General features: G+C 35.0%; 3 protein-coding genes across 3 annotated transcripts; all 3 read left to right on the plus strand.

Annotated features, from left to right (window-relative positions):
* The first annotated feature begins 321 nt into the window (after nt 1-321).
* Nucleotides 322-7,740, plus strand: LOC114325035 (zinc finger protein 567-like). The gene is made up of 2 exons (XM_028272958.2): nt 322-386; nt 5,559-7,740. The coding sequence occupies exons 1-2, from the start codon at nt 322-324 to the stop codon at nt 7,738-7,740; spliced, it is 2,247 nt and encodes a 748-aa protein (XP_028128759.2).
* Nucleotides 7,741-9,897: 2,157 nt separating this feature from the next.
* On the plus strand, nt 9,898-12,360 carry LOC114325077 (zinc finger protein 845-like). Its single transcript, XM_028273007.2, has one exon. The coding sequence runs from the start codon at nt 10,068-10,070 to the stop codon at nt 11,814-11,816; it is 1,749 nt and encodes a 582-aa protein (XP_028128808.1). The 5' UTR covers nt 9,898-10,067; the 3' UTR covers nt 11,817-12,360.
* Nucleotides 12,361-16,638: 4,278 nt separating this feature from the next.
* On the plus strand, nt 16,639-19,145 carry LOC126892968 (zinc finger protein 883-like). The gene has a single exon (XM_050662919.1). It carries the CDS (start codon nt 16,654-16,656, stop codon nt 18,652-18,654), a length of 2,001 nt encoding a protein of 666 aa, XP_050518876.1. The 5' UTR covers nt 16,639-16,653; the 3' UTR covers nt 18,655-19,145.
* Nucleotides 19,146-22,206: the final 3,061 nt, after the last annotated feature.

The following is a 22,206-nucleotide window of genomic DNA, read 5'->3' on the forward strand; positions in this document are numbered from 1 at the left end:
TGGATTAGAGAAAGCAACATATGCATTCTCTGAAGAGCCTCTAACAAGAGTCGAAATCGTCGATAAGAGTGCTGGTTGCGCTCTCTAATCTAAGTAAAAATTAATACATTTTTGGCCTCGCATTGCAACAGAATAAAAATGGTATACATTTTTATTTCACAAAAAAAGCGTCAAGAAAAGAATAAGTCCAAAGCGATGCCACAACACTTCAAAATAGAGGAGACCTAGTCCTGGTCAAAAGAGAAGAGAATGGTAAGTTTGATAGTCCTTATGTAGGCCTCTTCACAATAACAGGTTAATAACGTTAATTGTAAAATTAAAATGGAAAACAATAAGATCAAGAAGGTACATAAGAACAGACCATATGCTTACAGTCCAGGAACACCGTGAGTGACATGTGAAAACGGGAACAATATTGATATTGAACATTTTTTTTCTTTGTGTTTAGTTAATAGTTATAAGGAATAGGTATTTAATTTTCTATTGTTTTGTAACAAACACAGTAAGCGGTTGGTGATGATGTCGAGAAAAATTTTCTTCTTTTTCGTAAGGGAAGAGAAAAATAATGTACATTGCTCAGAAAATTTTTCTTGTAAGGGATGGGGATGTAAAGGATTTAAATTAGCGTCCAGAATATAAGAATATTTAATCGGTTTAATTTTTAAAAGTCTTAAAGTAAATATTACAATTCATTGTTTTGATTATGTAAGTAGTTGGCATTGATTTGTGTAAACTAGACCACGCATAGTAAAAACTGTAAGTGAACAAAAATACTGTTATTAATAATTCACGGTCAGACTTAGATAAAGTCCAGATGGGGTAACAACCATCCAACACCAACTAGTTACTGTCATTACATAGTTAGTTAATAAATATATTCAAGTACTTAGTGTGTCGAAGTTAATCAACCCCATCAATGGTGCGCGGTGGTTGCAACCCTGCATCGTAGGTACCTTTAGGGGATTAGGGACCTAACCACCATTATCAAGAAACAAGGACACTTACTAAGACGTCCTAATTGAAAACAAGTAGAGGAATCTCCTACAATTTAGGAGGGGCGCCGTTTGGAGAGGTCCTATTTAAACTAACAAACAGATCTTCTTGAAATTTTGCACACTAATAAAGGCACTTAATTACCTCATGATCAAGGTATAATAAGTTCCTTACGGCCTATTTGGTAAAAGTTATTATTAGGTACATTCCATGTCAAATCACTCAGGCAAAAACTTTTGGATCTCCGATTTTTCTGAAACTTGGTGTATAGCTTCTGAGGGACGTAAAAATAAGATATTTAAGCTCAAAAATCTTCTTTTTTTCTCAAAATGTTATTTTATGCGATTTTACAGTGATTTGGTGTCCATTTAAACAAATTTGCATTTTCTATTGTAAAGTATCAATGGAAAACTTTATATTTTAATAGAAGGATTCAAAAGTATCATTATATTGCATTATAACAAGTTATTTTGATTCAGAACAAGTTTTTGATCAAATTTTATAGTGTAGAAAACGTTAAAATACCGTTTTTTGCATTTTCCTCCATTACCAAAATACATCATAATCCATTTGGCTGAAAATTTGCCCACAGCTAGTCAAAACATAGGACTTTAAGTGGTGAGAAGGATTTGAATTATATTACAATATCAAAAAAGTTAAATACAATAATATCAGACTCAAAAGTAGGTATATTAGTCCAGTCGGGATAGTTTTTGACCTTGCATGTCGAGCTGCCCAAAATTTTATTTTTCTAATCTTTAAGGGAGTCAATAGTAGCCTAAATTTAAAATCGCGAATGAATTCCTCCGTTGAGTTAGCCGCCATCTTGATTTTTAAAGGAGAACCTGTTTTGCTCAATATCTCCGCCATTTTTAACTTTTCGACAAAAATGGTAGGAACTGAAATTGTTCCAAATAAATCGTATTTACAATTATTACAATTTTTTTAACAATTTTTGTCGTGAGGTCGATATTTTCCGAGTTAATTTTACTTACAGTAGACGCCTACATTTTTTACTGTGATATTGCATGTAACTTTTTTGGTATTGTAATATAATTCAAATCCTTCTAACCACTTAAAGTCGTATGTTTTGGCTATCTGTGGGCAAATTTTCAGCCAAATCGATTATGATGTATTTTGGGAATGGAGGAAAATGTAAAAACGGTATTTTAACGTTTTCTACACCATAAAACTTGATCAAAAACTTGTTTTGAATCAAAATAAGTTGTTATAATGCCATAATGACATTTTTGAGTCCCTTCAATAAAAACATTATGTTTTCCATTGATACTTTAGGATAAAAAATGCAAAATTGTTTAAATAAACACCAAATCACTGTAAAATCGCATAAAATAACATTTTGAGAAAAAAAAAAGAAGAAGAAGATTTTTTGACCTTAAATGGCTTAATTTTACGTCCCAATAATATAAAAAAATAATAAATAAAAGGATGAGGTTTTCTCCAAAATATAAAGAAAAGATACACTTACGAATAAAATCAAGTACGAATTAATATTGTTTTCACCCAATTTTGAAAAAATGTGAAAACGTTGAATTATCCACGTCCGTCTGTCCGTTCGTCAGTCCGTCTTTCTGTCTGTCCATGAAATCAACTCCTCCGTCATTATACCAGTTAAGAATGACGAATGAGGTGTCAAATGAAAGCTTATAATCCAAGGATGGTACTAAAGGTGAGAAATTTGACCTCGGCTGTCTGTCCGTCCGACCGCGAATATAACTCTTCCGTCACTATACCAGGTAGAATGACAAAAATGTGGGGTCAAATTAAAGCTTATAATACAAGGATGGTACTAATGGTGAGAAATTTGACCTAGGCTGTCTGTCCGTCCAGCCGCGAATATAACTCATCCGTCACTATACCAGGTAGATTGACAAATGAGGTATCAAATTACTTTCTTCTTCTTGGCTTTTTCCCATTATGAGTTTGTCGTTTTCGTCTTCCGTAGCACTCTATTCTCCCAGTCGCCATCCCCGAGGTATCTATCTATCATAGCATTTCCTATGTAAGTTTTCCATCTCACAGCATCTCCCCGTGTGTGCCAGTCCAGTAATCTTTTCGGCCACCTGTGCTCCGGTATTCTTTGTACATGTTCGTACCATTCCAGGGCTTTACTTTTACTACCACAACTTTTTTGTAATTGAGCATTCTACTTCTTTTCTGTTTCATATTCCCTCTGTTCTTATTCTATCCTTCCTGGTGATTTGTAGACACTTTCTCGTAAACTCCACTTTAACTGTTCGTATTTTATTTCGTATCATTTACCCTAAATACTTTAAAGTCTTACAACTCTTAACAGTGTCTTCTAAGCTTACGTTTAACCCATTTGATCCCACGACATTTTTTTTCGATAATACAAGATTTTTTGAATGTCCTTGTTGAATCTGGGTTAAATAGTAACAATTCATTGTTATTTGCTATAAAAAATTTAAATTTTTAACAAAAAGTAGGTGTACTCATACGAGTACAATGGGCTGATCGGGGGTCAAAAATATAAAACATTGTGTAAAAATGAAAATATTTTATGTTCTTACAATATAGGTACATACTTGGTTACATCCTGTATTATAATCTATTTAGTATAAAATTGTACAAAACAATCACGTTCAATACACAGAGTAACTTCACACTTTATACAAGTCCAACGTACTCTTTGATGGCATAAGCGACATCGAAGTTGTTTGTCTATTTTCTTTGGAAAATGACCGCTTCCATCCATTTTTAGACTAATTGGTGTAGATCCTACTAGTCGTTTTCTAGAGTAAGTAGATTTCCCGACACTTCTTAAATAATGACGTAGTGGCCTACTACATTTCGTTGAAAAGCCAAAAGATCCATTTCTTTATTTCCAGCAAATATTTGTAACCTCCACGAGTTAACAAGAGCTGAGTTGAGCATGTGGGTAAAAATGGGCCACCACCATTTTTTACCTTGTATACTGACTCGGTAGTTATTAACCGATTGGTCAAAGAGATCAACACCGCCAACTGAAGCATTGTATGATGAAAAAAGTTTTGGTTGGGGTACATCAATTTTTCGTTTGGCAGTAGCACACCAACGATTCACTTTTGAAAGTGGTTCAATACTATCGTAATTTGATACCATTGTGACGACATTGTTGTCGTTCAATTTTACAAAAAGTAGTAGACATGTCTTATCAAAGCGATATTCGTAATATCCACGATTCTTCTTTTTAATTACAGCGGAAGGTAACAAAAGACATTTTTTTATATGATTTTCTCTTGCTGTGCATGTTGCTCTAAAGCCCTTCTCTTTTAAAGTTTCCATCAAATTGTAACTAGTAAAATAATTGTCAAAAAATACTTCGTGGCCAGTAGGCACATCAACGACATCAAGCATTTTTAGAACAACTTGTGATCCTAAAGGCAACGCCGCGACTTTAGATTTATCCACTGATGCTCGACAATAATGGACACATTGTGTCAAAATTGTAGCAATAACCAGTTGAACTACAAAGCATCCAGTCCTTGTACCCGAATCTTACTGGCTTTCCCCTTATGAACTGTTTAGATGAGTGATGACCAATTAATCATTTTGATCTCATACAAACCCACTGTACTCAAATGAGTACAGGTCTATTTTGTAACATAAAAACAAAAATAATAAAAAAAATCTTATACTGAATAAATAAACATTACTAGTACTTACCCTTACAACAGTAAAAGTTAAAAAAAATGATAAATAATATCAAAATCACAAAATAACAAGCACTTCAATAATCAAACAGAAATATCGAGGTTAGGTTACAATTACTGCGGCAAAAATTACGAAGAAAAGCGCCACCAAGGGTATAAGTTGTGAAAATCTAGTAGAACACTTCCTAATAGAATCGTACATACACGTGGAGTACCACTTTTTTTACCAGATGTGTCATTACTTTTGCTGCTGTACTTAGACGAGTACAGTGGGACCAAATGGGTTAAATCAGCAACCAATCTGTAATCAATTAAAAGTGTGTGTATTTACATCAGGAAAAACTAGTTTGTTCTAGGACAAACGAGTTTGGCCTACGCGCGATAGGACAAACTAGTTTGGCCTAGGCCATACTAGTTTATCCTAACGCGCTTAGGACAAACTAGTTTGGGTTAGACTCAACTTGTTTGTCCTGAAATCGGGTTTGGCCGGTAACATATATATGATATTAAAGATGCTATATGCAAAAAACAATATTTTATGATTTTGGCCTTTATTTATAAAACATGAGGTTGAGTTACGAGTACCTCTGTATTTATTGTTAATTAACTATACTCCCCCTACGATTTAGAACCATCAAATACCTGTATTGTTTTTTTTTTTCGTTTTTATTTTTCTATTCTGGACTAATCCTTTTCTGTTTGGCAATAGAACCTGGGTCAGACCTGGCAGTGACAAATATGTTTTCCGCTGTGGCATTTTCTCCTTATTTTTTTTGCTGCTATTCTGACAATAGCAGAGTGTATTGAGTCGCACTACGTGAATGTGTTTTATGTGTTATTGTTTTAGTAATATTTTATTTAAATTAATGTATTAATGTGAGTTTTTTTTAGGATAATAAACGATTCAACTTCTTTTTCCAACTCATTATCATCTTCCAAGAGTTCCAGCCTTCAAAATGTTCAAGCCTTGCCCACTCGAATACTTCGTATCGAAGGAACATCCAACTATTTCATGATTTTACCAAAGAACTCACCTGCGGCTGTGCCATTACAAATCCAAATGGTGACAACAAAAACGACTCCACGTATACTTAGAAAAATACCATCAAAAAACCAACTATTGGTAAAAACAAAGACTTCTTCACCGGCACTTAAAGTAATCCCAAAAGTTGGGATGCCATCAAATACTGTTGCATCTAGATCAAACCCAAATGCGGCTGTGCCATCACAAACCAAAATGGTGACAACAAAAACGATTCCACGTATACTTAGAAAAATACCGTCAAAAAACCAACTATTTGTAAAAACAAGGACTTCTTCACCGGCACTTAAAGTAATCCCAAAAGTTGGGATGCTATCAAATACTGTTGCATCTAGATCAAACCCAAATGCGGATGTGCCATCACAAACCAAAATGGTGACAACAAAAGCGACTCCACGTATACTTAGAAAAATACCGTCAAAAAACCAACTATTTGAAAAAACAAGGACTTCTTCACCGGCACTTAAAGTAATCCCAAAAGTTGGGATGCCATCAAATACTGTTGCATCTAGATCAAACCCAAATGCGGCTGTACCATCACAAATCAAAATGGTGAAAACAAAAACGACTCCACGTATACTTAGAAAAATATCATCAAAAAACCAACTATTGGTAAAAACAAAGATTTCTTCACCGATACTTCATCAACTATTGACAAAAACAAAGATTTCTTCACCGGCACTTAAAGTAATCCCAAAAGTTAGAATGCCATCAAATACTGTTGCATGTAGATCTCAACCTCCACTGAAAGTAGTCCTATCTAAAAATATAAAAGATCGTCCGACAACTTTGTCAAAGGCACATCCAAAGACTCAGGTCGTAACCAAGAGTGAATGTGATTGGCCCACATATATTAACCCTTTCGACTACACTTCTTACGTAAAAAATACTTTATTGTACATCTGCAGACAAGAAATACTGGAAAGCGAACGAAATTTAATGCAGGAAAAAGAATCCGTATTCGCGTGGCCTTGTAAAATTTGCAGAAAAGAATTTTTTGAAAAGGAACAACTAATGGAGCACTATGAAATGCACAAGAATACCAGAGATCACCTAGATGATATCGACGAAATTAACCTTGCAAATAACATAAGCAGCAAAGAACTAACTTGTCCAATTTGTTCGAGGTCATATGCCCACATAGATAGCTATAAAAGACATGTTGTTCTTAAACACAAACCAAAAAAACATTATTGTGATAAGTGTAAACATGCTTTTACTGACGATTTTGACTTGAGTGTACATAATACCACGCACAATCAAGATCCAGAATGGTACGAGTGCGCAAAATGCAAAAAGTTTCGAACAAATACCACGAGAATCTTATACGAGCATATATCCAATAAGCATGTCAAAGAGGAAATGTATTGCAATGAGTGTGACAAGACGTTCTTATCCAAGACGTGGTTCGAAGGTCATAAAATATTTCACATAGACATTAGTAAAAGAGGTACATATAAATGTGGCCAATGCGAATCTGAGTTCACGTCCAACTATTCGTTGATGGAACATATGCAAGGATCCCACACCAAATACAAATGCGATCAATGTGATGTAACCTTTCCCTACAAGCAAAATTTATACGAACATAACCGCCGTTTGCATTTAAAAGAAAGACCGTTCCTATGTAAAGAATGCGGGAAAACATTTAGAAATTTACTCTGGTTTAGGTATCACGAAAAAGCACATAAAACAGGGAAATGTGTATGTCATGTCTGTGGCAATATATGTGCAAAGCAGGGCTTTAAAATTCATATGCGAATCCATACTGGGGAGAAACCATACAAATGCAATTTCTGCGATAAAGCTTTTAGCTGCAAGAGCAGATATACCGCACATGCTAGAATTCATACTGGCGTGAAACCATATGCTTGTTCCGAATGTGAGAAATCTTTCTCCAATAAATACGGTCTTGTGATACATATGCGAGGCCATACTGGGGAGAGACCATATTCTTGTTCCGTATGTAAAAAAGGTTTCTCCCAGTCATCCAGTCTTAAAAAACATATTATGCGAACGCATTATCGGTGAGAGACCGAATCCTTGTTCCAAATGTAAGAAAGAGTATTGCTCTTAATAAATATTTTTAATGAATCGTTTTATTTCTCACCAATCTTCTTTTTACGCAGTTTTCGAGAGTAGTAGATGAGTAACCACTTCAGCACATATTGACCTTTTGACCCCCCAAGCGTAAGTCGCGGCTTGAACCGTACGCGCATCCGCTTCGCGCATATAATAATTTTATTTTTTATTTATAAGCAAATTGCAATTATTTATTTTTAGAAACTTCGCTGGAAAGGCGTCTGTAGCGACACGCTTCATTTATTATTTTTTTAATTGCTAATTTTAAGTATTAACTTTCTTTTCTAAACGAAAATAATATGGGTCATTTAAAATTCACAATTCTTTCTATACGAAACCAGATGGTAATGGCCTGTTCAATCTCAGTTTAAAAATTCCCCATTAAATAGTTACCTTATCAGACCTTATGTCAATGAATCACTTTTTGAATGCATTCGAGGACGCTTCTTGACAAAAATGTTTTCAACTTTTAAAACATCAGATAAAATGGCCAGCCTCTTTATGTCGATAAATTAGTCTTCAACATAAAACTACAGGCATGTGTTTCTTTTTCAGTATAGTCACAGCGACCACCCGGCGCGGACACACCACCACACTCGCAAAGAATAACAAACCCTCTTTCGAGAAATATTCACGCTATTTTACCGACACAAATAAATATATTATTGACAATTTGTTGTTTTTACACTTATTTTAATTTAAGTTAATTGATTTCATTAACCACCAACGTAACACGTCCATTGCTCTTCTTCTTCTTAACATGCCATACACGAAAGTGCGTAGGCGACTATCTCATTACTAAGGTTCTGTTCTTGGCGGTGTGATACAGTTCGCCTGTGTCCATTCCTTAACCAAGATAGTAGTTTGCGGCAGACTCCTCTCCTACCTTCGATCTTCCCTTGTAGGATTAACTGTGGCATTTCATATTTTCCTCGTCTTAATATGTGCTCAAGGTAACTAATCTTGCGTTTCTTTATTAATCCAAGGAGTTCTCTTTCCACGCTTGCCCTCTTAAAGTCGTCATCGTTTCGAAATCTATCCACCCACGGTATGCGCATCATTCTTCTCAATGACCACATTTCAAATGCTTCAAGTTTATAGCAGCATCGAGTGTTCCATCTTCAGTTATCTTCATGCCCAGGTGCTTGTACAGGTACCTACCTTTATTTTTAATATTATTTTAATTTTATCAAAAACAAAACTTTCGCTTGTTATGATGTCATAATTTATTTATAAAATATTACTTTAGATATTTTTTACAATCGGAAAAATGAATGAATACCCATGCACGATCACATCAATCACTTATTTTGTATTAGCTGTCTTCTTCTATAAATAGCAAACGTTTGTTATAGAAAAAGACAGTAAATACAAAATAAGTGATTGATGTGATCGTCCATGGGTATTCTTTCATTTTTCCGACTGTATACGCTGTGAGCTCGTACGTAGAGGGGATATTTACAAATTCGCGAGCGCCAGTAGTGGCAAGTCTGTAAACGTTTACCGGATATTTGACATAAATGTCAAAGTGATTAATTTAAAATTAAAATTAAAAACATTAATTATAAAAAATATTGGTTGGCCAAAGCTGTGGTATATATTTTTACCTTAAATATACTTACGTTTTAAATGCTGAATTTAAGTTTTTCTAATGTTCCGTAATATGTAATTATAAATTAATCTGCGCCATCTACACGATAATTGTGAAAGTATCCGAAGTAAGAAATTCATATTTTATCAATAGAACGTCAAAATGATTAGCAAAATCTTAAAAAAATCGATTACAATTTAATTACTTTTTTGCGTTGTAAATATTAAGCGATAACAATTAAATATTAAATTTAAAAATTACCGGTCAAAGTTGCATTAGTAATCCGCTAGGAGCGACACCAGCGAAGCTCAGACCGTATATATCCTTTAAAAACAATGTTTAAAACTGAATGCAAAAAAGACACCAAACTATAATACTACTACCTCCTTCGCAACCATAATTCTTATCTTATTAAAACTTTATGCTATATTGTAAACAAGAAAGTATTTAATATCACAGCTTTTTTTGGTTATTTGTTGTTGTTTTAGTAATGTGTTACTTAAATAAATATTTTACTAATTTGAGATTTTTTAGGATAATAAACACTCCAACTTTTTTGTTCGACACATTATCATATCCCAAGAGTGCCAGCCTTCAAAATGTTCAAGCCTTGCCTCGACTACTACATCGCCCAGGAACACAGAAATATTACATTATTTTACCAAAGAACTCTGTACCTGCGGCTATGCCATTACAGACCCAAATGGTGACATCAAAAACTGCTCCACGTGCACCTAAAGTAATACCATCACAAAACCAGCTATTGATAAAAACAAAGACTTCTTCAGTAATCCCGAAAATTAGGATGCCATCAAATATAAAAATTATGATGCCATCAAATACTGTTGGATCTGGATCTCCAACTTCACTGAAAGCAATCCCAACCAAATATCTACTAAATCCCCCGACAACTTTGTCAAATGTACATTCAAATACACCAGTCGTAACCCAGAGTGAATGTGCCTCGCCTACATATGTTAATCCTTTCGACTATACTCCTGAAGTAAAAAATACTTCATCGTCCATTGGCACACAAAAAGTAGCCGATGCAGTGAAAAAGGACCAAAATATAAAGCAAGAAAAACCATTCGCTTGGGCCTGTAAAATTTGCAAGCAAGAATTCCATGAAAAAGAACTTCTTCTGGAGCACTACGAAATGCACAAGAATACCACAGATCAGCTTGGTGATATCGACGAAAATAACGATGCATATAACACAGGCAGCAAAGATATAAGTTGTCCAATTTGTATGACGACGTATGATACCATAGATAGTTATCAAAATCATGTTGCTCGTAAACACAAACCAAAAGACCATAGTTGTGGTACGTGTAAACATACTTTTACTGACGAGTTTGACTTGAGTATACATAATACCAAGCACAATCAAGATCCAGAATTGTACGAGTGCGTGATATGCAAAGAGTTTCAAACAAAAGACACCAAGATTTTATACGAGCATATATCCAAAGAGCATGTAAAAGAGAAAATGTATTGCAATGAATGTAACAAGACGTTCTTATCGAAGACGTGGTTCAAAGATCATAAAATATTTCACGTGGGCATCAATAAAAGAGATACATATGAATGTGGCCGATGCGACTCTAAATTCACGTCCAACTTTTCGTTGATGGAACATATGCAAGAAGCCCACATCAAATACAAATGCAATGAGTGTGATGTAACCTTTCCCTACAAGCTAAATTTAGACAGACATAACAGCCATGTGCATTTAAAAGAAAGACCTTTCCTTTGTAATGATTGTGGGAAAACATTTCCAAAATTAGAAAATCTTAGGAGTCACGAAATAGTCCATAAAGCAGCTAGGTATGTTTGTTTTGTTTGTGGTAAAATATTTAAGAAGAAAGAAGGCTTTGACCTTCATATGAGAGTTCATACTGGGGAAAAACCACATAAATGCAATATCTGTGGTAAAGCTTTCAGGACCAAGACCGGTTGTAACACACATCAGAAGCAAGTTCATGGCGAGGGACCATGGCGAGTCAATACCAAGGAGAGACGATATCCTTGTTCCGAATGTAACAAATCTTTCTATAATACACACATTCTTACGCAACATAAGCGAGTCCATACCGGGGAGAAACCATTTTCTTGTTCCGTGTGTAAGAAACCTTTCGCTCAGGTATCCGCTCTTAAGGTACATGAGCGAATTCATACAGGCGAGAGACCATATCCTTGTTCCGTATGTAAGAAATCTTTCATCGATAATGCGGCTATTGTGAGACATATGCGAGTCCATACCGGGGAGAAACCATATTCTTGTTCCATATGTAAGAAAGCTTTCTCCCAGTCAACCGCTCTTCATGAACATATGAGAATTCATACCGGGGAGAGATCATATCCTTGTTCCAAATGTAAGAAAAAGTTTATTACCAAAGCCGTGAAAGATAAACATGAGAAAAAGTGTATGTAATAATTTTAAATAGCAAGCAATAGTGATTTAACCCAGCCCTTAAGAATGACATTTGGGTGATACAATTCATTGAGGCGAGGAGAATTAACCCATGTAATCAGGAATCACTCTACCCTGCTCCAATGCTCCATCCCCCCGATAACACTCTGGTGCGCTATAAGGGTCGCTCTCAATCAGGAAAATGCTTATCACATTAGAGTCCTGAGTACACGGACTCCCAGATGAAATCCTACCCCGATCAATGCAGGCCAGCGTGAGGTGCTCTATTCCCGCTATCTCAAGTGACTTATCTTCGATCTGTATTGCTTGCTCGGGCGCCGAGTCCCTGCTCTGGGCTAAGTCCAGTTCGGTGACTCATCGCTCGAGGATGGGGGCCCCTCTTGCCCGTTTTTTTGGGTTTGGTTAGTATTTTTGTGACTTGTGCCTGTTGTCAATGTTTTATTGATTTTTTTAGCGACCGAAGCCGTTTTTTGAATTTTTTTGTAGAATTAGTTCCGTAGTTTTAAATATGTTTTATTGCTCTTAATAAATTTTTTTTTATAAATTGTTTTTATTTGTCACCAATCTTTTTTGTGCGAAATTTTCGAGAGTAGTACAGTGGAACCCCGATCAGTCGGCCCCCGATAACCCGGAAGTCCGACTAACCCGGACCGATTTTTATCAGACAAACATTTCAACAATAAAAATCTATGTAATATAATATTTGAGACGATTTTTATCAGACAAACATTTCAACAATAAAAATGTATGTAATATAATATTTGAGAGATAATGGGTATTTGTGTAATTTGAACTAAACTAAACGATAGTAAAAATGACTCATGGCACACGGCGGCAGAGCCGATTATCGGAAACAACAGACACCTGTTATTCCTTTTTTGTACACCTATTTATTTCAAACTGTATTAGCATTGTTTAAAAATTACTAAAATACTACATATTTAAAAAATCCTTTTTTAAACAAAGATCTTAGTCTGTTCTTAAATAACATGCGATTATGACCACATTGTGTGTAGTACACAGTCGTATTGTTCGCTTCCGTTATGTAATCGTGTTTCAGATAAGTTTGTGATTGCGTGTTTTTTGTCTACGTAATGGCAACAAAACGTAAAAATGTTGTAGTGACAATGGAAAAGAAACTAGAAGCATTAGGTAGGATTGATAAAGGCGAATCTTTAAAAACAATTGCAGCATCATATGGTGTCGGTATATCTACACAATCTACAGTATCGGATTGGAAGAAAAATAGAACTATAATTGAAGAATTTTGTTTCAAAATGATAACAAAAGTCAGTTTGGACAATCGGTGCCGGTGCAAAGCTAATAAAGCTAAAAATGAGACTATCGACGACGCTTTGTATGTGTGGTTTTGTGCGGAATGCGAACGTGGTTTACCAGTAGCCCGTTCTTTAACGGTAAAATATTGCAAAACCTCTAAATTTTAAAGAACCGCTTGGATTGACATGAAATTTGGCATACACATAGCTAACAAGTTCGAGAAAAAAAGTGATATTGTGCCGATATGTGCTTTTGCCCTGGGGGTGGTTTTCATCCCCTCTTGTGGGTGAAAAAATATTCGTCCAAAGAAAGTCAGGAAATGGATAAACTGGCTAATTTTAAGTAACTTTTGTTCTATAGAATTTTTTCACTAAGTCGATACTTTTCGAGTTATTTGGCAGCGAATATGTTCATTTTTCAACAAAATAACCACGCTTTTAGACGGTTTTTCGCAAATAACTCAAATAGTAAGTATTTTGTCGAAAAAACATTCTTAGCAAAAATATAGCCTGTAAAAAATTTTTAAAAATGGTGTATATATCACGTCTCTACACCTAGTAGAAGCAGAGTTATAGCTAATGAAAAATAGGTTCATATTCATCAAATTCCAAATGGAATACTTTAACGTGAAATAACCAAAAATGAAGCACATTTCGGGGAAAACTTATTACAACTTATTTAAAGTGTTTAAAAAAAGCTTCATTTTTGTTTTATAAAAAAATTTTTAGCATCAAAATTAAACAAGTTACGCTCAAAATAAAGTTAGTCCCTTTTTGTTTTGGTAAAAAATCGAGAAAATCACCCCCTAATTAGTATCTTAAATTAACTTAATCGTTACGACTTCACAAGTTTCTTGACTCATGTATATATTGTTTATATGATCTGTAAGTTTCATCGGTTCAAAGTCCTTATTATTGAAAGGGCTGTAGTTAAAAGGGATTGAACGAGTCACTGATCACGAATGTATGCAAATTTAGAAACACCAAATCTTAATCAATTTTTGTCTAACAGAGAAACAAAAAAATACATAATATTCAGAAAAGCAAATCCGACTTTTTTTGTTTTTCGAGATTTTTGGTATCTCTAACAATTTTTAAGTTATTTTGAAAAAAAAACATATTTTTCAAAATTTAAATTTTTAAAAATTTTACTTTGAAACCAAATTTTTTCATAAATAAGCACTTTGAATCGATGAAACTTACAGATCATATAAACACAACATAAGTAAAATAATTTGTGGAGTGGTAACGATTAATTTAATTTTAAGTTGCTAATTAGTGGGTGGTCTTCCCGATTTTTTTTTGCAAAAACAAAAGGGACCTTTTACTTTTTTATAGGCTATATTTTTGCTAAGAACGTTTTTTTCGACAAAATACTTACTTTTTGAGTTATTTGCGAAAAACCGTCTAAAAATGTGGTTATTTTGTTGAAAAATGAACATATTCACTTGCAAATAACTCGAAAAGTGTTGACTTGGCGAAAAAGCTCTATAGAACAAAAGTTACTTAAAATTAGTCAGTTTACCCATTTCCGGACTTATTTTGGACATATATTTTTTCACCCCCAAGAGGGGGTGAAAGTCACCCCCAGGGCAAAAGCACACATCGGCACAATATAACTTTTTTTCTTTGACATGTAAGCTATACGTATGCCAAATTTCATGTCAATCCAAGCGGTTCTTTAAAATTTAGAGCAAAAACCGTGAAAGAATGGACTATATACGTAATTTAGATGTGTACTGTGCATATACATGTTATTTCAATTTCATTTCATGTTATTTCAATTATAACGGAGTTTATCTGTAAGTATACCGTATTTTATTAATTTTACCATATTCTCCGGATAACCCGGATCGGCCGCGGTCCCGATTAATCCGAGTTATCGAGGTTCCACTGTAGATGAGTAGCCACTTCAGCACACATTGACCTTTAGACAGCAAGAGTCAGTCGCGCCTTAAACCGTACGCGCATCCGCTTCGCGCATATAAACTTCATGGGAAAAACGTCCGTTTCTCTAGTTATTGTCATTAGAGTCACTGCTAGAATAATATACAGTGTGTTTGGTAAAAAATGGGCCATAGCTTAACTTTAGATTCCTAAGGTTAAAATAGGTCGATTTAAGCTAACTAACCTTAGTACAAAAGTTGATAATAACCGAAATACAGGGTGTCAAAGTTAAACTTTTATCTTATTTATTCTTGAATATTTCCTAAAAGGCATGGGATAATAACACGAAATTTGGTATGCGGGGTTTTTTGAGACAAGAAATCTAAATTTGCCACCAAAAATGATGACTTACCCAGAGGGCGCCACCTACGCCTTTCAGCGCTCATTTAATAGGTTCATTTTTTTAGTACCCATCCTACATACTCTTTGAATCAAAACTTTTATTCTCTTAATGTTTTTACTTATAAATGGTATACTACATTCATCTCGCTAAACTCAACCGTTTTCGAGATAAACGCATTTTAAATCTGCGAGGCAACATAATTTTTAGCATAATATCATTATACTTACACCCGAAAAATAACTTAAAACCATAAAAATTTCCAAAAATGTCTCGGCAATTTCTTTAAATGGAATTTGCGATGCAATGACATAAATATGAGACCTAACACAACTATTATGGTTTCAAGTTTATTTTCCGGGTGTAACTTCAATGATATGCAAAGAATTACGTTGTATCGCAGATTTAAAATGCGTTTATTTTGAAAACAGTTTTTTAAGTAAACTATTAAGAGAATAAAAGTTTTGATTCAAAAAGTACCTGCTTCCTGCACTACCTGCTAGTAATGCTTCCTGCACTCTCTGATTGAACTAGAATATTATGCTGCTGCAGTTTCGGGTTGCAACAAAATTGAAAATGTTCATACATTTTCAAGATATGAATTAAATTAACACGTTGATAGTTACGTGCAGTGCCTTTTAGTCCTTAATTGATCAAATATAATAAATACTACTCCATCTTACTGTTATACTTTATTTATCTGGTCTTCGAACTTTAAATAGAAATAATAACAATGTATCAACCTGTCTCAAGGCATGTTGCAATACTACGTACAATAAATATAATAATTAAACTATGTATATCACAGTTTATGAAATTTGGCATACGCGTAGCTAACATGTCAAAGAAAAAAACGCTATTGTGCCGATGTGTGCTTTTGCCCTGGGGGTGCGATTCGCCCCTTCTCGTTTAAAATAAGTCCGGAGTTCGATAAACTGAAAAACATTTGATATTGTTTACAATTAAACTTTGAAATAATCACAAAATGTCGACTGTCATTTCTTGATTTATATAGGTCAAAATAACAAATCTATTTATTTTGAAATTGAAACGCAAAACAATTAGCTAATACTACAAGGCAAAAGGAAATATATATTTATATTTTATGAGGGCAATACTTTTGTGTTTAGCATTAGAAGCTCGGTCAGACCTAGCAGTGACAAATATCTTTCCGCTGAGACATTGTCTCCTTATTTTTTACTGCTATTCTGGCAATAGCAAAGTGTATTGAGTCGCACTACATGAATGTGTTTTATGTGTTATTGTTTTAGTAATGTTTTACTTAAATAAATATTATATTGATGTGAATTTTTTTAGGATAATAAACAATTCAACTTTTTTGGTCAACTCATTATCATCTTCCAAGAGTTCCAGCCTTCAAAATGTTCAAGCCTTGCCTCGACTACTACATCGTCCAGGAACACAGAAATATTACATTATTTTACCAAAGAACACTGTATCTGCAGCTGTTCCATCACAAACCCAGCTGGTGACATCAATAACTGCTTCACCTGCACTTAAAGTATATCCATCACAAAACCAACTACTGATGAAAACAAAGACTTCTTCAGTAATCCCGAAAATTAGGATGCCATCAAATATAAAAATTATGATGTCAACAAATACTGTTGGATCTGCATCTCCAACTTCAATGAAAGCAATCCCAACCAAATATCTACTAAATCACCCGACAACTTTGTCAAATGTACATTCAAATGCACCAGTCGTAACCCAGAGTGAATGTGCCTCGCCCACATATGTTAATCCTTTCGACTATACTCCTGACGTAAAAAATACTTCATCATCCATTGGCACACAAAAAATAGCCAATGTAACAAAAAACGACCAAAATTTAATGCAGGAAAAAGTATTCGCTTGGACCTGTAAAATTTGCAAGCAAGAATTCCATGAAAAAGAACTTCTTCTGGAGCATTACGAAATGCACAAGAATAACACAGATCAGCTTGGTGATATCGACGAAAATAACGATGCATATAACATTAGTGGCAAAGATGTAACTTGTCCAATTTGTTTGACGACCCATATTAATATAACTTGCTATCAACAACATGTTGGTAGTAAACACAAACCAAAAGACCATAATTGTGATAAGTGTAAACAGGCTTTTACTGACGAATTTGACTTGAGTGTACATAATACCACGCACAATCAAGATCTAGAATGGTACGAGTGCGTGATATGCAAAAAGTTTCGAACAAAAAACACCAAATCCTTATACGAGCATATATTCATAGAGCATGTCAAAGAAGAAATGTATTGCAATGAATGTGACAAGACATTCTTATCGAAGACGTGGTTCGAAGGTCATAAAATATTTCACGTAGACATTAATAAAGGGGATACATATAAATGTGGCCGATGCGAATCTACTTTCACGTCGAACTATTCGTTGATGGAACATATGCAAGAATCCCATACCAAATACAAATGCAATCAGTGTGATGTAACCTTTCCCTACAAGCTAAATTTAGACAGACATAACAGCCATGTGCATTCATATGAAAGACCGTTTCTTTGTAATGAATGTGGGAAAACATTTACAAAATTAACCAATCTTAGGAATCACGAAATAATCCATAAAGCAGGGAGCTATGTTTGTTATGTTTGTGGTAAAATATTTAAAAAGAAAGAAGGCTTTGACATTCATATGAGAGGTCACACTGGGGAAAGACCATATAAATGCAATTTCTGCGATAAAGCTTTTGCTCACAAGAGCGATTATAACACACATAATAAGAAAAAACATGGCGAGAGACCATATCCTGGTTCCGATAGTAAGAAATCTTCCTTCAATGGATCCGCTCAAAAGATACGTATGCGAGTCCAGACCAAGGAGAAACCATATTCTTGCTTCGAATGTAACAAATCTTTCTCCAATACATCCTTTCTTACGATACACATGCGAGTCCATTCCGGTGAGAAACCATATTCTTGTTCCATGTGTAAGAAAGCTTTCTCTCAGTCAACCAGTCTTAAAATACATGAGCGAATTCATACCGGCGAGAGACCATATCCTTGTTCCGTCTGTGAGAAAGCTTTCATCAATAGAGCGGCTCTTTCGAGACATGCGCGAATCCATAGCGGGGAGAAACCATATCCTTGTTCCATATGTAAGAAAGCTTTCTCCCAGTCAACCAGTCTTCAGGTACATATGAGAATCCATACCGGGGAGAGATCATATCCTTGTTCCAAATGTAAGAAAAAGTTTATTACCAAAGCCATGAAAGATAAACATGAGAAAAAGTGTATGTAATAATTTTAAATGCTTGCGAGCAAGCAAGTAACAGTGATTTAACCTAGCCTGAGAGACTTGCTCACTCCTTGAGAATGACTTTCACATTAACTCATGTCTGCTCCAATGCTCCAGACCATCCACTTCCCCCCCGATAGCACTCTGGTGCGGTACAGGGGATCTCAATCAGCAAAATGCTTATCACATTAGAGTCCTAGGTACACGGACTCCCACATGAAATCCTACCTCGATCAATGCAGGCCAGCGTGAGGTGCTCTATTCCCTAGCTATCTCTCGTGACTTATCTTCGATCTGTATTGCTTGCTCGGGCGCCCGGGTCCCTGCTCTGGGCTAAGTCCAGTTCGGCGCTCGAAGATATGGGCCCCTCTTGCCCGTTTGTGGGATTGGTTAGTATTTTTTTGGGGCCGAAGCCGTCTTTTGAGTTTTTTTTTGTAGAATTAATTCCGTAGTTTTAAATATGTTTTATTGCTCTTAATAAAAAAATTTTTATAAAATTGTTTTTATTTGTCACCTATCTTCTTTTGACGAAGTTTTCAGGAGTAGTAGATGGGTAGCCACTTCAGCACACATTGACCTTTTGACCCATTGCGTAAGTCGAGGCTTGAACCGTACGCGCATACGCTTGCGCATATAAACTTTGTAGGAAAGACGTCCGTTTCTCTAGTTATTAGAATAACTGCTAGAATAATATACAGTGTGTCAATTTTAAAACTTACAATGGGCTATATCTCACGAACAAAAGCTGATATCGAAAAATGCTTGAAACCGTTTCTAGGATAGTAAGGGGGAACTAAAATGACATCAAAGAGAACTCACCCTCATCAACCCCCTAGGGCCCACCCACCACAACCAAAAAAGTTTAAATTGCAAACCCCTACTTGTGATACATCATTGAAAAGACTATAAAAAATTCTATCCAATGGTATAAATAATAATTATACAGGGTGAAGCAATAATTGTGAAACTTAAAAATTAAATAAAAAATTTAATAAGGTTTTTGTTGAACTACAAATTTGTTAACAATGTCAATTAAATAAATGTTCAAAGTGGCTTCCGTTGTTTTGTAAACAATAATACAGCCTATTTTCAAATTCTGCACGAACTTTGGCAAATGTTGTTCTTGTAATAGCGCGATATGCTTGCGTAATTCTTTCTCGCGATTCCTCAAGTAACGCAGGTTGAGTTTTATAAACAACTGACTTGAAGTAACCCCATAGAAAAAAGTCAGGTGGCGGTAAGTCTGGTGATCTCGGTGACCAGTCAATAGGACCTCTCCTTCCAATCCATTTGTTCGGATAATTAGTATCTAACCAGTGCTTAACTGGAGCTGCATAGTGAGGAGGTGCTCCATCTTGTTGGAAGTGCAGCAAATCTTCGTCTAGAGCTAGGTTGCCTTGGTCGTCCCTTTGCTTCTCTAATTCATGCACAATTAAAGGTTCGATGGTGTTTTCCAGCATATCGAGATAAATGTCGCCACTTAAATTGCCTGGTATGAACAAGGGGCCAATTATAGCATCGCCTAATATTCCTGCCCAAACATTCAGTTTTTCAGGATATTGAGTGTGACCTTCTCTGAATCGATGCGGGTTCGCATCACTCCAGTACCGACAGTTTTGTTTATTTACATTACCATTCAGCATAAAAGTACATTTATCAGTGAAACAAATATTTTTTAACAATCTCGGTTCAACGCGAATTCTTTCAGTCATGAGTTCACAAAACTCAATTCGTCGGTCTGGATCATCATCGCCTAGTTATTGAAGGATTTATGTTTTGTACGGGTGAAACTTATGTAATTTCAACACCTTTCTAACCGACTCATGTGAAAGTCCTGTCATTGCAGATACTTGACGTGTTGATGCAGTAGGCTCTATTGCAAAATTTCCAAGGACCTCAATTTGGGATGCTTCATTCAGTAATCTTGGGGCATCCCTTTTTTTATTTTGCACTGATCCCGTTTCTCTAAATTTTTCAACTAAATCGCGGACGTACACGTGACTTAAATTTTTGTCCGGATGCCTTTCATTAAATATTTGAGCTGTTCGTAAATAACACTAGTTCTGGGACGCAAATATGAAAATGATCTCCACGGTATACTGCAGGTATACTACAGGTATACTGTAAACCATCGTGACAACTACAGCTTAATGACAGTACCGATCGTACAAATAATCAAAACTAATGACATTTAAAGGTCTCAAATAAACCAAAAATTATTGTATCTGACAGAAACCAAATAACAGCAAATTAAGTTTTGCAAAAACGGCAAATTAAGTTTTTATACAAAAAAATGTACCAACGGACATTTATCATTCACAATAATAGTCCGGGAGATAGCATTACAAATATAAAAGTCATAGTAAGCCGGCTGATATTAACACCCTGTATAATTATTATTTATACCATTGGATAGCACTTTCTATAGTCTTTTAAATGATGTATCACAAGTAGGGGTTTGTAATTTAAAATTTTTTAGTTATGGTGGGTGGGGCCTAGGGGGTTGATAGGGGTGAGTTCTCTTTCATGTTATTTTAGTTCCCCCGTACTTTCTTAGAAACGGTTTCAAGCAATTTTCAATATCAGCTTTTGTTCGTGAGATATAGCCCATTGTAAGTTTTAAAATTGACACACTGTATACACAACCAAACTTACATGGAATCACCATGTATTTCAAAGCAATATTTATTTCTTTCGAAAAACTTGTTATTGTTGCGAAGAATAAAGGTTTTTATTGAAAATAAACCAATCGACAAGAAAATCAGATAGTACAGCTCGATACAGTATATGGTCCAAGAGCTGTGAGACATTTTTGAGTAGGTATTTTAGGCAACCTAAAAAATTTTCAGGTGACTCTTCCATGATAGCCTAATACAAAAATGCCGGTCTGGCTGGAGGGTAGCGTTTATTTTCCCCAAAAATCCCCCCCAAAATTAAACAAAAGGGTAAACATTGTTATTACAAAAAATATCATTGACGTGAGTTTAAAGTAAATTTAAATATTTAAATATAAAGAAAATAAACAGGTCAGGCGATTTGAGGGCGATTTTAACTCTGCAAGATACTTGCATGGGCGCCCCAGGATTATTTTTAGGGGATGCATCTGAACTTCAGAAAATTTCATCTGAATCTGTACATACTATTAACGAGTATATAATATACAACTATACAGGCATAGATATGTACATTCCTTCCGGACAGGGAGGTGCAATTGTTATTTTGACAGGGTATTTTTTAATTTTAAAAATAAATAATCTAAAAAAGACAGGTTCTTTTGGTGAAATTTTTCAATTGCCATTTGATGAAACAAATTACGCGTGCATATAAATGAAAACCGCTATAGGTAAGCAGCAGTGTGAGAAAGAGCGTATACCGATAGCTGTTTGCGTCCTCTGTTGTAGCTGAGCGAGTCCGTTCGCTCGAGACAATCACGTGACCTGGCGATATCCATGTTGTTGTGCCTCGAAACGTTAGAGTAATTATTATATATATCATAGTTTTATAAGTAACTTTTTCTTAATTAAAGAAAAATAATACGTACTATACAATAGATTT

The sequence above is a fragment of the Diabrotica virgifera genome, chromosome 9 (assembly GCF_917563875.1).
Source record: "Diabrotica virgifera virgifera chromosome 9, PGI_DIABVI_V3a".
Taxonomy (NCBI): Eukaryota; Metazoa; Arthropoda; class Insecta; order Coleoptera; family Chrysomelidae; genus Diabrotica; species Diabrotica virgifera.

Bases quoted from the DNA above. Each gene is read 5' to 3' on its own strand.
- LOC114325035 (XM_028272958.2), top strand. From the start codon at position 322: ATGGAAAACAATAAGATCAAGAAGGTACATAAGAACAGACCATATGCT. The intron at 387-5,558 runs GTGAGTGACATG...AGTTTTTTTTAG, and splicing joins GCTTACAGTCCAGGAACACC to GATAATAAACGATTCAACTT.
- LOC114325077 (XM_028273007.2), top strand. From the start codon at position 10,068: ATGCCATTACAGACCCAAATGGTGACATCAAAAACTGCTCCACGTGCA.
- LOC126892968 (XM_050662919.1), top strand. From the start codon at position 16,654: ATGTTTTACTTAAATAAATATTATATTGATGTGAATTTTTTTAGGATA.